The sequence below is a fragment of the Hylobates moloch genome, unplaced genomic scaffold (assembly GCF_009828535.3).
Source record: "Hylobates moloch isolate HMO894 unplaced genomic scaffold, HMol_V3 SCAFFOLD_11, whole genome shotgun sequence".
In the NCBI taxonomy this organism is placed as follows: domain Eukaryota; kingdom Metazoa; phylum Chordata; class Mammalia; order Primates; family Hylobatidae; genus Hylobates; species Hylobates moloch.
Genome location: NW_026652286.1, coordinates 59,314,311 through 59,330,883, shown reverse-complemented (window position 1 = coordinate 59,330,883; position 16,573 = coordinate 59,314,311). Strand labels below are relative to the sequence as shown.

Genomic DNA, 16,573 nt, shown 5'->3' with positions numbered 1-16,573 from the left:
AAAAAAAAAAAAAAAAAAAAACTTCAAACAACAGAACTAAAGTAGGATATTCATCCATGATCAAGAGACCTCCTGTATTTTTTTTTCTAAAAATTTTTCGGCGGGCACGGTGGCTGACGTTAGCACTTTGGGAGGCTGAGGCAGCTGGATCACCTGAGTTCAGGAGTTCAAGACCAGCCTGCCCAACACAGTGAGGCCCCAGCTCAACAAAAATACAAAAATTCACCAGTCATGATAGTGGGTGCCTGTAATCCCAGCTACTTGGGAGGCTGAGGCAGGAGAATTGCTTGAACCCAGGAGGTGGAGGTTGCAGTGAGCCAAGATCGCACCACTGTACTCCAGCCTGGGTGACAGAGTAAGACTCCATCTCAAAATTAATTAATTCATTAATTAATTTTTTAAAATTTTTTAAAAATAAAAATTTTCAAAATGCTTTTTAAAAATAAGACCCTTCCATCCTGGCCAACAGGGTGAAACCTCGTCTCTACTAAAAATACAAAAATTAGCAGGGTACAGTGGCACGTGCCTGTAATCCCAGCTACTCAGGAGGCTGAGGCAGAAGAATCGCTTGAACCCGGGAGTTGGAGGTTGCAGTGAGCCAAGATCGCCACTGCACTCCAGCCTGGTGACAGAGCGAAACTCTGTCTCAAAAAAAAAAAAAAATTAAATTAAAATTAAAAATAAGACCTTGTTCTCACGCCTGTAATCCCAGCACTTTGGGAGGGTGAGGCAGGCGGATCATGAGGTCAGGAGATCGAGACCATCCTGGCTAACACAATGAAACCCCGTCTCTACTAAAAATACAAAAAAATTAGCTGGGCGTGCTGGCGGGCGCCTGTAGTCCCAGCTACTCGGGAGGCTGAGGCAGGAGAATAGCATGAACTCGGGAGGTGGGGCTTGCAGTGAGCCGAGATCACGCCACTGCACTCCAGCCTCGGCAACAGAGCAAGACTCTGTCAAAAAAATAAAATAAAATAAGACCTTGTTTTTAAAAAATATTTATCATAGGCCAAGGCAGGTGGATCACTTGAGACCAGAAGTTCAAGACCAGTGTGGCCAACATAGCAAAACCCTGTCTCTACTAAAAATACAAAAAATTAGCTGGGTGTGGTGGCACACGCCTGTAATTCTAGCAACTCAGGAGGCTGAGGCAGCAGAATCACTTGAACCCAGGAGACAGAGGTTGCAGTGAGCCAAGATCATGCCACTGCACTCCAGCCTGAGTGACAGAGCAAGACTGTCAAAAAAAAAAAAAAAAAAAGCATAATAAAGGAGGCAGAACAAATATGTTGTAACAAACAAATTTTTCTGTATACCACGTTTAATTTTATGTATCAACCTAACTGGGCCAAGGAATGCCTAGACATTTGGTCAAATGATTATTCTGGGTATGTCTATGAGGGTGCTTCTAGGTGAGATTAACATTTGAATCAGTAGACTGAGAAAAACAGATTGTCCTTCCTAATGTGAGTAGGCTTCGTCCCCTCAGTTGAAGACCTGAAGAGAACAAAACAACAAACTCCTCCTGCCTGATTTCTTGAGCTAGGACACTGGTATTTTCCTGTCTTCAGACCTGACTGAAACACCAGTTCTTCTTGGGTCTACAGCCTGCTGGCTTTCAGACTGGAACTTACACCATTGTCTCTTCTAGTACTCAGGCCTTTGGACTCACACTGGAATTACACATTGGCTCTCTGGGTCTCCAGCATGCCAGCTGCAGATCTTGGCACTTACTAAGCCTCCAAAATTGTGAGCCAATTCCTTATTTTATACACACACACACACACACACACACACACACACACAGAGGCTTCTGTTTCTTTGAAGAACTCTAACAAGCTAAATCTGAATTGCTTCCAACATCTTTATTTTTAAGGTTAGAATCATAAGCTACAAAAGCCAAATATAAATATCTCAAACAAAATGACAAGAAACCAAGTATCATAGACCAATATTTACCTATCTTCTTACAGTTTTTAAAGCTTTTATATGTGCACCATCTCATATGATTCCCACAGCAAGCCATGAAGTTGTTAAGGCAGGATTCTCTTCTATTTATAAATGAAGAAATCGCGTTATAAATCGCAAAGCGAAACAAAAACTCAGATCTTGTAACTCACAACCAGTGCGTTACACCATGATGCCCCCAACAGATACAAGAACCAGCTTATTAAAAACAATACAAACAAGCCAAAAAACTAGGGCAACTTGTTAATAATACATGTGGGAAGATACAAGCAATCTTCAAAAGTTTTCCATAATGATGATACTGTAAAGCCTCCCTATAATGAAAATCATACCATCAAACTTTAGCGATGACCATTAAGCCTTACATACCTTACCTGTAATAGCCTTCCTCTCCTACATTTTCAAATTTTTATATAAAAGTTGAGATAGGCTTTCCAGATAAACATAAAAATATACTTAAGTTACAATACTGAAACAAAATGTGATCAGGAACAAGACTCAGATTGAGCCCTGCATACATTATACCCATGTTTAAAACTGAGTAATACCAATATTTTTGTAATATAGGGAAAGTCTTGAAAACACACACCTGTCACTTCAACTTTTAGTGATGTAACTCACATGCAGCACCACAACTTTAAACCAAAACACTCTTTCATACCCTGCCATCTTCTGCTTGCTTAAGTACAAATATCAAGGACTCTAATGTGAAATACTTTAATTAACGGGAAAAAATCTAATATATTTCTAATTGAACAACAATATTCAGATGAAAAATAGAAAGTATACATATTTGTTCCAGTCTCTCCAATAAGAATACTGGGTGATAAACTGAGTGAATACTGGGTAATGAATTGAATCCTTTAAACAGAACTCATGAACACTAAGAGTTCAAGCCCAGGAAGGATGATTTGAGAAAGAGAAGAAATCACAGATAACAGTAACTACTTGACTAAAAAATAACAACTGCCTCACTATTTGTTGATATATAAATTCCACTAAAAAGAAGATAAAGCCAATTTTAAAAGGTTTAAACTGCACTTCAACTCATTAATATTAAAGTCTAATAATTAGTCTGTCAACCATTTGATGGATGTAAAATCCTTTACTAATCTTTGATAGGGTAATCCTAACCACCTACCTGAACCACAAAAGAAATCTAATCATGAAATTTAACCATGGGAAAAAGAGAAAAGAGCACAGAAAAAGAAAGCTTTAAAAAGATGCTTGGCCGGGCGCAGTGGCTCACACCTGTAATCCCAGCTCTTTGGGAGGCAGAGGTGTTAGAGGTGTTCGAGCCAGAGAGACTCCATTTTGAGTGAGGGCTAGGAAAATGAGGCTGACAACTGCTAGGCTGCATTCTCAGAAAATTAGGCATTCTTAGCCTATAGATGTTTACAGTTAAAGGAACAAATTAATAACATTTACTAAAACAGACCCAGACTTCGTAGTGTCCAGATATCCCAATATCTGAAGAACAAAGGCATTCCTAATTTTGCTTTAACAATATCAATTCTTGCAAAATATAGCAATTAAGAAAATTAATCCTTTATCACAATACAAACCCTTGTAGCAGAGCACATCTCCCCATATATACAAGCATTGTACCTAGGGTGGACGCGTTCCTCTTCTGACTTTGAGGAACACCCTACTCTGTCTATGGAGTAGCTGTCCTTTCACCACTCTACTTTCTTAATAAACTTGCTTTTGCTTTGCACTGCGGACTTGCCCTGAATTCTTTCTTGCGCGAAATCCAACAACCCTCTCTTGGAGTCTAAATCAGGATCCCTTTACTGTAACAGAGGCAGGTGGATCACTTGAGGTCAGGAGTTCGAGACCAGCCTGACTAATATGGTGAAACCCCATCTCTACTAAAAATACAAAATTAGCCAAGCATGGTGGTGCACACTTGTAGTCCCAGCTACACAGGAGGCTGAGGCAGGAGACTCATTTGAACCCAGGAGGCGGAGGTTGGCGTGAGCCAAGATTGTGCTATTGCACTCCAGCCTAGGCAACAAAAGTGAAACTCTATCTCAAAAAAAAAAAAAAAAAAAAAAAAGATTCTTAACTTCTCAGACTTCACAATTTTGTCAAAAACAATCTTAACTTACCTTTAAATGGGGGAAGACAAATAGAAGTTATTCAAAATAGTTTTTCTAACATTTGTAATTGAAAATTTCTGACTACTGTAATTTAAAACATGGATTTTACTAGAAGGAAGTTTCAGTTTCACAGCATCTGTTACTCGAGGTATTTGTAGGCAGTTAGGTTTTCTTACTGCCTTTGACTTCAAGGTAAGTAAAGGCCAAATTCTTGACCAGGGTATTGGATTTGTGAAATTGTCAAATAGACTACTTTTCTATAAAGTAATTGCTTCTTATTTCTCTTGATTTTGCCACGTTAAAATTTGTTTTTTGTGCCATAAATGTTAAACCTAATATATGTGCACTTCACATATATTCATATAATCACCATGTCACTTCCTTAGGAAAGGCTTCCCAAACCCTCTACACTAGAATGGATCCTCTAGTAAACAGCCTAGTAACATTCCGTATGTCTTCTTAATAGTACTTATCACAGATAATTTCGTGTGCATTTATTTTAAGTTTATCTTCCCCCTTCACTGTTAACCTTCACGTTCCCCTCACTCCAGTATTTCTTACTCACTGTAGATAACATGTAATATTTGATGAATGAAATAAGGGTAGAAAAGAGACAGTAAAAGGAAATGAAGATTCAGAGTAAATACAGTTATACTACACTCCATGGGCTCTAAATGCAGCTAGGGGCACACAGAAATTTGGCTGGTTCTGCTTAATTCAGTGCCTCCTGTGCTTGCGAGTTTCTGACATACGGGTCTGAAACAAAATGGGCCCATGTGTATTTCTTTCAAGGTAGACAAATTGAATCTAATCAGAACAAGCCTTCCTTCATCACTGGCAATTGGTGCAGAATCTTTCAAGGAAACTCCCAAAGTGGATTAATCACAATCCAAACCCCCAAGATCAAGTAAGAATCAAGAAACCAAAGCAACCTGACAAATCTAATGAGTCAAAAGGCTATACAAAATAAATGACAGTAAGTTGAAAAAAATTTAGCATTCTTATAAAAGGAACTTGCTCAAATCTGATGATACTTGATTTAGCACTCTTCCTTAATACTTTTCTTTCAAATATAAATTATTTAAGGTCCATTTTACTAAATTTTTTTTTTAAGACAGAGTCTCGCTCTGTTGCCAGGCTGGAGTCCAGTGGTGCAATCTAGGCTCACTGCAACCTCCGCCTCCGGGTTACAGTGATTCTCCTGCCTCAGCCTCCCCAGTACCTGGAACTACAGGCACGCACCACCATGCCCAGCTAATTTTTGTATTTGTAGTAGAGATGGGGTTTCACCATGTTGGCCAGGCTGGTCTCGAACTCCTGACCTCAGGTGATCCGCCCACCTTGGCCTCAAAAAGTGCTGGGATTACAGGCGTAAGCCAACCTGCCCGGCCACTAAATATTTTTCAATACTGCTATGAGCCAAGTTAGTTAAAATCTTTAATTTATTTCAATTATTGATTCCCCTCAAGTAAAATTATGAGGAAGACAGAGCCCCATACATGATATGTAAGATCAATTCACCATACTAACTTGACTCATTAATTATTCAGGCTCACTAACAAATACTTATTAACTATATTCCTAGTATCCAAAGATAAAACAGATTCATTTCCTATTACCTGAAAGAAAAAATACACAAATCTCAATCACAACATTAAGAGCATATCAATGAGTAAACAGAAAACTAAGGTTAGTGATTAATTAAAAGGCAATTTAAAAGTTTAACCTACGGTCAAAAGAGATTCAAATTAAGTCTTTAATACAGTACTATATTATGTACTATATTACGATAATGGAAGAATAATAAATCTAAAATATTATAAGACCCTTAATCATCAAAGCATCAACCACTATTAGGCATTCCATGTGCCCAGTTTAAGTTCTTGGGGATGAAAACATATTTCACATTCACTATACTATAAAAGTAATGGAAGCAACTGTAATGTAAGAAATTGCACTGACATTTTAAAATGACTTTCTTAAAAATATTTTATTTAGTTCTTTGTTAAGCCATCACTTCAATTAACTCCCCTTCCCTAATTACCACCTATCACCTGCCTATCACCTAAGTACTCATTAACTAATATGATAAGTAAATACTCAATAACTAATATGATAATAAATAAACGATCAATCTATTGTCAAGGTCTTACCACTTCCAAAGCTTATACAGATAGATTTATACAACATAAGGCTGCGTTCCAGCCTTTCAATCCACATCATCTTTTCATAATCAATAAAAAAAAGTATCCATATACATATATTGCTTATGCACAAATTGAGGCATGAATTTTTTTCTCAAAGTCATAACTCATAAAACAAGAGTTACCTTTTATGTATTCCATAAAAATACACTTTTTTTAACAATCTGGCTGTTGTACGATTTAAGATATTCCCCAGAAATCAGGAGCTCTCTGTTGTAAACCACATAAAACATAGATTCAAAATATTAAATAAATTGTGTGATTAAATCTAGATCGAGGTGGAAAAGCAAAGGGAAAATCGCATGAAATGTAATTAAACAAGCAACAGACAGACCACATAAGGCTCTGAAGGCCATGGTGAGGACTTCACATTGTATTGCATTGGAAAGCCCCTGGAGAGTTATGGGCAGAGGAATAACAAAAGCTGACTTGCATTTTTAAAGGATAATAGATAGGTATTTTATCCTCTTTTTATAGATGAGGACACCGAGGTTCACAAATGTTAAGAACCTTGCTCAAGGTCACAATGCCAGTAAGTGGCAGGACTAAGATTCAAGTCCATGCTCTTCCCGTCTCTTACAATACCTCCCAAAACTCCTTTACCTCAAGACTAAGTAACACTACCACCTCAATCTCTTCATACAGCTCTGTCTGCTTCTTTCTTTTCCTCTGCTCCAAATATAAGCATTCCCTAGGTTGTCTTCTCTTTCTAAACTCTCTCCCTTGTCGACCTAACCCATAATCATGGGCTCAATTTTCATCTCTAGCATTAGGACATATAAACCTAAATCTCTAGCCTCAGTTTCTTTCTACCCCTGCATTTCTCAAAGTTTCATGGTCATTCTCCACTTACGTACTGCACTAGTAATTAAAACTCAATATGCCCCAAAGCAAGCCAGTATGTTTCACTGAAAATATTTTTTCCACAGCACTACCTTCTACATATCCTAATAAGCAAGGCTTAAAATCTTTCAGCTTTATTTGATCCTTCTACCTTACGTCTTTACATCTGAATTACTGGGTTTATTTTGTTGTTTGTTTATTTGTTTGTTTGTTTTTTGAGACACAGTCTCGCTCTGTCTCCCAGGCTGGGGAGCTGAGATCTCCGCTCGCTGCAAGCGATTCTCCTGCCCCAGTCTCCCAAGTAGCTGGGATTACAGATGCCCACCACCACGCTGGCTGATTTTTGTATTTTTAGTAGGGGAGGGGTTTCAGCATTTGACCAGGCTGGTCTCAAACTCCTGACCTCAAGTGATCCTCCCGCCTCAGCCTCCCAAAGTGCTGGGATTACAGGCATGAGCCACCATGCCTGGCCTGAGTTACACTGTTAATCTAACAGTTACATATACCACTTTATTTTTATTTTTATCTGTACCTTATGATATTTATCTCAATGAATTTGTATTACAGGAGTATATGTGCCTAATCTCCCCTCCTAAACTATAAACTCAATGTAAGAAGTATGTCTCATTCATTTTATTCCTCACCATACCACATAGCACACAGCTGCCACAAACAGCACCCTGCAAATAGCAGACTCAATAAATACTTGGTAAACAAATAGGGGACAAATATTCCAATACCAATAGTCTAGGTTCAGATATTACTAAACTAATCATCAATATTCCAATACCAATAGTCTAGGTTCAGATATTACTAAACTAATCATCAAATATCAGTCTCCCCTTCACCATATATTTCATCAATATTTATTGGCAAATAATGAAAAGAATGTTTTTAGGAGTCAAAAGTTCAAGCATATATAGTTTTCTAAAAAATGAATAAAAGGCCTGATTATTCAGACTAATCTCTATCACAATAAAATCAACTAATCAGTTGGATATGAAAGCAATCTGATGGAAAATCTGTTACCAGAGGGATTATTAGTGTAGAACTGACTCCCTCATTCCTCCAGGTGGGTCTCTTTCTACCAATATGTATTTTTATCCCTGATCTATGACAACTAAGAGGCAAATAATGGTAAATCAGAATTGGCCTGCTCTACTCAGGGTTAGCTGCTACAGAAAACAGTGAGTTGAGAAAGTGTTTACTGCAATACTAAGCCCTGACCTCTCAACTGGAAGTGACATGCTAGAAGCTGTAGTTTGTACTCAACAGAGTGCAGGCAAAGAATAACAAGAACTCACATATAAAACTTCAGCCGGGCACGGTGGCTCACGCCTGTAATCCCAGCACTTTGGGAGGCCGAGGCGGGCAGATCACAAGGTCAGGAGATCGAGACCATCCTGGCTAACAGAGTGAAACCCCATCTCTACTAAAAATACAAAAAATTAGCTGGGTGTGGTAGCAGGTGCCTGTAGTCCCAGCTACTCAGGAGGCTGAGGCAGGAGAATGGCGTGAACCCGGGAGGCGCAGCTTGCAGTGAGCCAACATCACGCCACTGTACTCCAGCCTGGGCGACAAAGCCAGATTCCGTCTCAAAAATAAAATAAAATAAATAAAAATAAAAACAACTTCAAAAAACTCAAAATGTCACATAAATGAATAGTAAAATCCATTATTCAATTGTTCATTTAAAAAAGACCATATGACGGCCGGGCGCAGTGGCTCACACCTGTAATCCCAGCACTTTGGGAGGCTGAGGTGGGCGGATCACGAGGTCAGGAGATAGAGACCATCCTGGCCAACATGGTGAAACCCATCTCTACTAAAAATACAAAAATTAGCTGGCTGTGGAGGTGTGCACCTGTAGTCCCAGCTACTCCAGAGGCTGATGCAGGAGAATGGCGTAACCCCAGGAGGTGGAACTTGCAGTTAGCCGAGATCGTGCCACTGCACTCCAGCCCAGGCGACAGCGCAAGACTCTGTCTCAAAAAAAAAAAAAATAAATAAATAAATAAAGCCATATGACTTGTATCTCCAAAGGGATAATAAGAAATTATGTAAAAATCATTTAGTTATTGAATAGAAAGATAAAGTGAGCCCCTTATTTACACCCCCATAAATTAGGTCTCAAGCAAAAATCAAAGGGGGATTATGCACAGATTTACAATTCCATGGTCTCCAAAGCTCAGATAATCTAGACAGATATTCTGAGCAGTTTGCATTCTTTAATGACTTCAGGGTTTCTTATTTTATTTTTTTAAGCCAAAAACAAAAACAAATGCCTACTGCTGGTCTTGTAGCCTCTAGAAAACCTGCTAAAGCACTCACTGCCTTAAAACTCTCAGTCTGTATCACTGAACTGATTTCTTCCATCAGTGGTTTTCAAGCCTTTAGCAACCAATGAGACTGTCCATAAACTATTTTTTATTCCTAGAAATTTCAACTCTGGATTAAATGTTTATTCAGAGCCTAGAAGTGATTAACTGATCCTTTGTAATCTAACAGATGTGTTGGATTATATGGTTCAAAGGGAGTCAATATTGAGTAAACATGTTAATCCACTGAAGAGTCTAAACATCTAAAGGTCAGTGAAAAAACAGGTTTTAAAATCATTCTTTCCCAAAAATGCAAAAGATTCTACTTTGGACTCAGCTAAAGGTAAATGCCAGTACCTTAATCTAGAGGTCCTGAAGAAAACCACCTAGGAAAAGAAAGGTCTTAGTGTTAGAACCATCTGAGGTTAGTGAACAAGTTTTCCTTCTTAGGGAAGGTACCTAAGAATCTCAACAGCACAGAATCCATACGCCCAAGTGGGCAACTGTATATTCTAAAGTTGCCACAAAAACAAGGGCCTTATGCTTTCCTTAATCTTAGTGGTAGTCTAGGGGTTAAACAGTTTTCTTTGTTTGTTTGTTTGTTTGTTTGTTTTGAGACAGAGTCTCGCTCTGTTGCCAGGCTGGAGTGCAGTGGCGTGATCTCGGCTCACTACAACCTCTGCCTCCCAGGTTCAGGTGATTCTCCTGCTTCAGCCTCCCAAGTAGCTGGGACTACAGGTGCACACCACCACGCCCAGCTAATTTTTGTTTTTTTAGTAGAGACGGGTTTCACCATGTTAGCCAGGATGGTCTCCATCTCCTGACCTGGTGATCCACCCACCTCGGCCTCCCAAAGTGCTGGGATTACAGGCTTGAGACTCCACACCCAGCCAACAGTTTAATAACTGTTTCATATGTATGTGTGCAGCAAGGGGTACCATCTATTTAGAATACATAGCAATAACCAACATTCAAGAAATAAAATATAAAATTCTAAAATATATTTTTGGTATATGCATACATTGTTACCATATATTACAAAATATGTAAGAATCTGCTTTTTAAAAAAACTACAGAAATAGGCTGGGCCCGGTGGCTCACTCCTGTAATTCCAGCACTTTGGGAGGCCAAGGCAGGTGGATCACCTGAGGTCAGGAGTTCCAAACCAACCTGACCAACATGGAGAAACCCCGTCTCTACTAAAAATACAAAATTAGCCCGGCGTGGTGGTGCATACCTGTAATCCCAGCTACTCAGGAGGCTGAGGCAGGAGAATGGCTTGAACCTGGGAGGCGGAGGTTGTAGTGAGCCGAGATCACACCACTGCACTCCAGCCTGGGCAACAAGAGCGAAACTCTGTCTCAAAAAAAAAAAAAAAAAAAAAAACTACAGAAATAAATGATGAGTGAGAGTTGATATTCTTTACAAATTGTGAAAACACAAAGATTCACTATTATAATAAAAGGAATCATACATCTACATTTTGAAATGGTTTAAACAGTAGAAGGTGAATACCGACTAAGAACAGTTGTAGATACCAAGATTAAAAGAAGCATGAGGGTAAATGTATAGAACAAGAAAGTAAATAAGATATGAAGAAATCAGTTTAGTACAACACACATGATAATGTTTCCAGTGAAAAGCAGATATATAAGACCCATTTTATAGGCTCCAGAAAACACTCTTGATAAAAATCTTCCTTCATGTTGGGGCTCAGAATACAATACCCCAAAATGAAGGCCTCAGAAGCAGCCTTAGAAGCAGAAGTTTTTTTCTGACCTTCTCCTGCTCTCCTGTCTCCTAGTCCCACTCTCCCCTGAGCTAGCCTTAGAAACTAGAATTTTCCCCAAGGCAGGTCATAAAAACCAGACCCTATTTTCCCCAAAGCCAGCCATAAAACCTTAAAATATCATACTAACTTTCCCTTTGCCTTTCCATGTAAAAACTGGCCATAAAGAAACTATCCGACCTACCTTGTTTGACTGTAGGTCATAAGCCCCCATTCCAGAGAGGGTCCTGCCCCATACTCAAAACAAAAGAAGGAATGCTCAGAGAGGCCAAGAAGAATCTAGACAGACAGGCCTTGCTTCCCCAATCAGTCTTATTAGCATTATTGTCCAATCACATTTCTACATAGCTGTCTATACTTTGTTGAACCTAAGCATAAAAACAGATAATTTCCCCTGTATTTTTGGGTCTTCATTCTGAAGGCTCCCGTGTATACATGTTAAATAAGTTGGCACATGCCCTTTCTCCTATTAATCCATCTGCCTGCTGTCAATGATTTTTGGTGAACCTTCAGAGGGCCAAGGGGAAAGCTCTCCACTGGTCCCTACAGCAGCTTGCCTTTAGAACTTCTCCATTTCTAGCAATAATGGCAACTGCAACAATCTGACTTGACAACCTAGAAGTATAAACAAGTCCTCACGCTGCCCCAATATCCTTGGTCTCTAAGTCCTGTTCATTCTGCCTGCAAAACGCCTCTAGAACTGCCCTTTCATTTTCTCTGGCAGACCTGCCAAATATCTCTTCACTCCTGCACTATTCATGCGCTCATTCCTTTATTCCTTCACTCATTTAGACACATATTACGCATTTAATGAGGTACTACACTACTCTAAATACAAACCACTGTTCTAAAAGGAGATAGAGACATATATCATAATTAACGCACTATTATCCTATTTGACTCCCCACAACAGACCTTAAAAAATGGGTACAATCATCTTCTGCAAAGCAAGGGGACTAAGGCTCCATGCGATTCAGTAATTTTTCTTTTCTTTTTTTTTTTTTGAGACAGAGTCTCACTGTTGCCCAGGCTGGAGTGCAATGGCGCGATCTCAGCTCACTGCAGGCTCCGCCCCCTGGGGTTCACGCCATTCTCCTGCCTCAGCCTCCCGAGTAGCTGGGACTACAGGCGCCCGCCACCTCGCCCGGCTAATTTTTTGTATTTTTAGTAGAGACGGGGTTTCACTGTGTTAGCCAGGATGGTCTCGATCTCCTGACCTCGTGATCCGCCCGCCTCGGCCTCCCAAAGTGCTGGGATTACAGGCGTGAGCCACCGCGCCCGGCCGCGATTCAGTAATTTTTCTAAAGATCATATTGATAGTAAATTGCAGGGTGAGATTCCACAGGAGTTCTGACTCTTTCCACCACTTAGTGAAACTACTGCATCAATTTCTCAAAAATCTTTCCTATCCGGTCTTCCCAGTGCTACCAGATTTAGCATCTGAAAGCATCATTTTGTACTTGTACTTGTAACCCCTTTGTTCAAAAAGAAACCTCAATAGCACGCACACAAAAAAACCCTCAATGGCTCCTTTAGCCCGTCCTTCAGTCTTTCAGTCAAAAGAAATGAGAACTGAATCCTGTCTTTTTCCTTACTAGCTCTAAATCTTGTGAATCACTTAATGTCTCTAGCCTTCAGTTATCTTACCTATAAAATGGGGATAATAAGCTGGGGTTGTATAAGGGTTAAAAAAGATAAAATATGTAAAGGACTAAGCACATAATAAATGTTTAAGTTGTTATCGCTCACAACTCCTGTACGCAAACATTCTGTTATAGACAATGTATTCATTGCTTCTCTTACAAAACTACTTAGTTTTCTGCCTCAGTTTACATTATCCTCCCTCCTCTCCATTAAGAATAGGTATGCTATAAATGTCTACTGCATGAATCAATGTCTGTACAGCCTTATCCTCAAGGCAGAAGTCAAGGGCCACTTACTTCAAGAGGCCTTCCCTACCCATCTTCCATGAACTTCACTCTTAAGTGCCACCGGAGAAGGGAGGAAGAAAAATATGCGTAACTATTCAAAACCTATGATAAACTAGAAAATATGTGATACATCATCAATGTACGGTTTCATTTAATTCTCAAAAAGAAAGATAAAGTAACATATACAAAGTCAAATAGCTGGTAAATGATAGAGCTGAGATTCAAATCCTGATACCCCGATCCCTTTTTTTTGGGGGGGTGGGGGATGGAGTTTTGCTCTTGTTTCCCAGGCTGGAGTGCAATGGCACGATCTCGGCTCACTAAACCTCCACCTCCCAGGTTCAAGCGATTCTCCTGCCTCAGCCTCCCAAGTAGCTAGGATTATAGGCATGTGCCACCAAGTCCAGCTAATTTTATATTTTTCGTAGAGATGGGGTTTCACCATGTTGGTCAAGCTGGCTGGTCTCGAACTCCTGACCTCAGGTGATCCACACGCCCTCGGCCTCCCAAAGAGCTGGGATTACAGGCGTGAGCCACCGCACCTGGCCTGATCCCTTTTTAAAGTCCAATTTCTTTCCACCACACCACCTTGCATCTTAGTACATGGGGGTATACATTTAATCAACTATCCAACACTTTACAAAGAGAACAGCTATATGCTCCAAGTAGCCCCACCCACACCTACATGGATAACTGAAACAAAACTGTCACAAAACAATGCTTATCCTTAGTATGCGCAATGTGTCCTAACATTTTTTATTTTCTTCCACTTCACTTAATATAAAATAAAATGCTATTCAGTTCCCACTAATTTTATTTCACAACTACCAATGAGCAGCAACCCAAATTTTCAAATACACAGATGTAAGGGTACAAGGCCACATGAGATGGAAAATTTATCCTCAATAAGTACTTAATCTTGTTGGAGATATAGTAGTAAAACACAACTCTTTTCCTGAACACCCCCAACCTACCTTGTTGGAGTAGGAGAACCTATGTTCCTGTTGCTGCCCTTAACGTCCCTATCATAGACTATAATCCATAAATCGTCTAGGCTATTGGTATAACAAGTATCAGGCATTCAACAAATATTTGTTAAGTGAATGAATTAATGAACGAAAAGTGCTATGGATTTTCAGAGGGAGAAGTAGATAGCATAAACTCTCTTTCCACCTATATCATAATCCTCTGACAGCAGGAACAATCTTTTCTATAGTTGTGTAACAAGAGCTCAATGATGTTTGTAGATGTTTTGTTTTTTACAAATCTGAGCCTTATGCAGTGAGCTGTGATGGCGCCACTGCACTCCAGCCAGAATTGCAATACAACAAGACTCTGTACCCAAAAAGAAAAAGAAAAAATCTGAGACGTAGACTGGCCACAGTGAATGTGGAAAAGCAGATAAACATGAATCTTTGCCAAAGAAAATCAAGGAAAAAATTTCCAGCTCCAATAATAATTATTGGCCTCTACTCTAGATCTTTATTATTCAAAGTGCAGCCCCCACCATCATCATTACCGCGAGTTTGTTAGGAAAGCAGAGGTTCAGGCCCCACCAGGACCTAATGAATTAGAACCCCCATTTTAACATAATCCTCAGAGGATTCCTAACATACATAAAAATTTGAGAAGCATCAGTCTATACAATAAAAATGAAATGGGTGCCTGCAACCTCAAACAAAGTCATCACCTTCTCCTGTGTTATCTCTGAAATACATAATCAGACTTTTCAAGAAGTACTACAGATACAGCCATGACACACTTTCAGGAACATTAGGATATAAATCTGAATTACTTCAATGAGAAATAATAATTGATCATCTGCTGAATATTGAAACTTTTAGAAGACATACAAAAAATATGATCTGTCTTCTTAGGACACAAACTGTAAGGCAAGAAAATGAGACAATGCACTTCAATGGCCAAAGTAATAATAAATCTTTAATATCAAGGATAAGGCTATTGAAAAAAAGATTTTGCGGAGAACATTTAAGAGCATCTTCAATAGTCCTCAGTGTTACATATGCATACTGCCAAATATTCCCTATTAATTGCCCTATATGTAAAGCTGTGTAACAGAAGGTCCTAGGTGACACAAAGTCAGATGTCCTAACCAAGTTCACTGACTGAAAGACTGGCATCACCCTTTAAATCACCACACACAATCTCAACCCAGGAGTCTGTTCTGTGAACTTGCAAAAACACTTGCAAAACCCCCAAATCACAATGCTGTCATCTCAAAACTGAGTCAAGATCTGAGCACAGGGACTTAGGGTCAAATATGCCTTCTTCATTAAAAAAAAAAAACCAGCAAAATAAAACAGGGGAAACTAGACGAGGAAAGACTGCAGGTCCTTCTCATAGCCTCGCTGACCTACAAATACCTCTCCATCACAAGGCACGCCAGAGGAAAATAACGCTGGTCTTTGAATTAACGTTTTTAAGTGTCCTAAACTTAATTCGAAAAGTTGGGAGCCCATCCTTTTCCTAGCAACAGGCATTCAGATGACAGCTCAATCTCTAATTCCCCTCCTCCTTCTCCCGTGCAGGAATTGGTATATCCTCCCATTGGGACCTCCCCCTTCCCCCTACCGACCACCCAAAACACTCCGACCCCTCCAAAAGAGAGCCCGACACAAGGCATGTCCCCTAGAGCCCCTCGGGAGCACCAACTGCAGCCCCCGGCCCATCTTCTACACTAAACTCGCCCTGCGGGAGAGGTGACGGGTCTCACCAAGTACAGAGGAGCATAGATCTTCAGGGACTCCTCCAGGGCGCCCCCGGTGATCTGCAGGAAGGAGACCCGGCAGGAAGGGTGCCAAGTGTGGCCGATCTCATAGCAGTTATGAGGGATGGACTTGCTGAGGGCCGCCATGACGAGGAACAGCGCGGAGAAGACAGGAGGGTGAGAGCCTGCGCCCTGCAGGGAGGGGCGCGAGAGCCCAGCCGCCAGCCTCTCGCCCGGCCAGAAGCCGGAGGTGCGGAATGGAGGGGAAAGGTCACGAGAGCGGGGTTACTCTGGGCCAAAGTCCTCGGATGTTGAGCGCTCGGCGTATCGCAGCTCAAGGGGGCGGGACGCGCACCGGGGAGGCGGGGAGAGGCGGCGCGTGCGCGCTCCCTCAAGAGGGCCTCCGCTGGGGCGCGTTCCCGCGCGGCGGCGCGGCTGGGTGAGCGGAGGCAGAGAGGATCTTCGCCCCCAGAGCCGAGGCTGTACGCGAGGGTGCGCAGCTCGGGGACGCGCCGCCTCCCCACCCCCGCGACGCCGTGCCCGGCTCCGGGGCGCGAGCGCTATGGCAGGTGCGCAGTAGGGGGTGGCTTGGGTCAAATTGTACTTCAGCTTCCAACGCCAAGCCAAGTAGAGCGGAGGGTAGTGGAAGAAAGGGATTAAATGTCTTTGTTGGGAGCTGGTGGAGGAAGA

The 16,573-nt window shown here is 40.8% G+C and overlaps 1 protein-coding gene across 3 annotated transcripts in view; it reads right to left on the bottom strand.

Annotated features, from left to right (window-relative positions):
* The window catches only part of TMEM135 (transmembrane protein 135), a 278,687-nt gene extending 262,488 nt beyond the window's left edge, over positions 1-16,199 (bottom strand). For all 3 annotated transcript variants that reach the window (XM_032167116.2, XM_058446383.1, XM_032167118.2), the window contains exon 1: positions 15,890-16,199. In XM_032167116.2, coding sequence (XP_032023007.1) covers positions 15,890-16,030 — 141 coding nt within the window. In that variant the 5' untranslated portion in view covers positions 16,031-16,199. The remainder of the gene's footprint in view (positions 1-15,889) is intronic.
* Between the last annotated feature and the right edge of the window lie 374 nt (positions 16,200-16,573).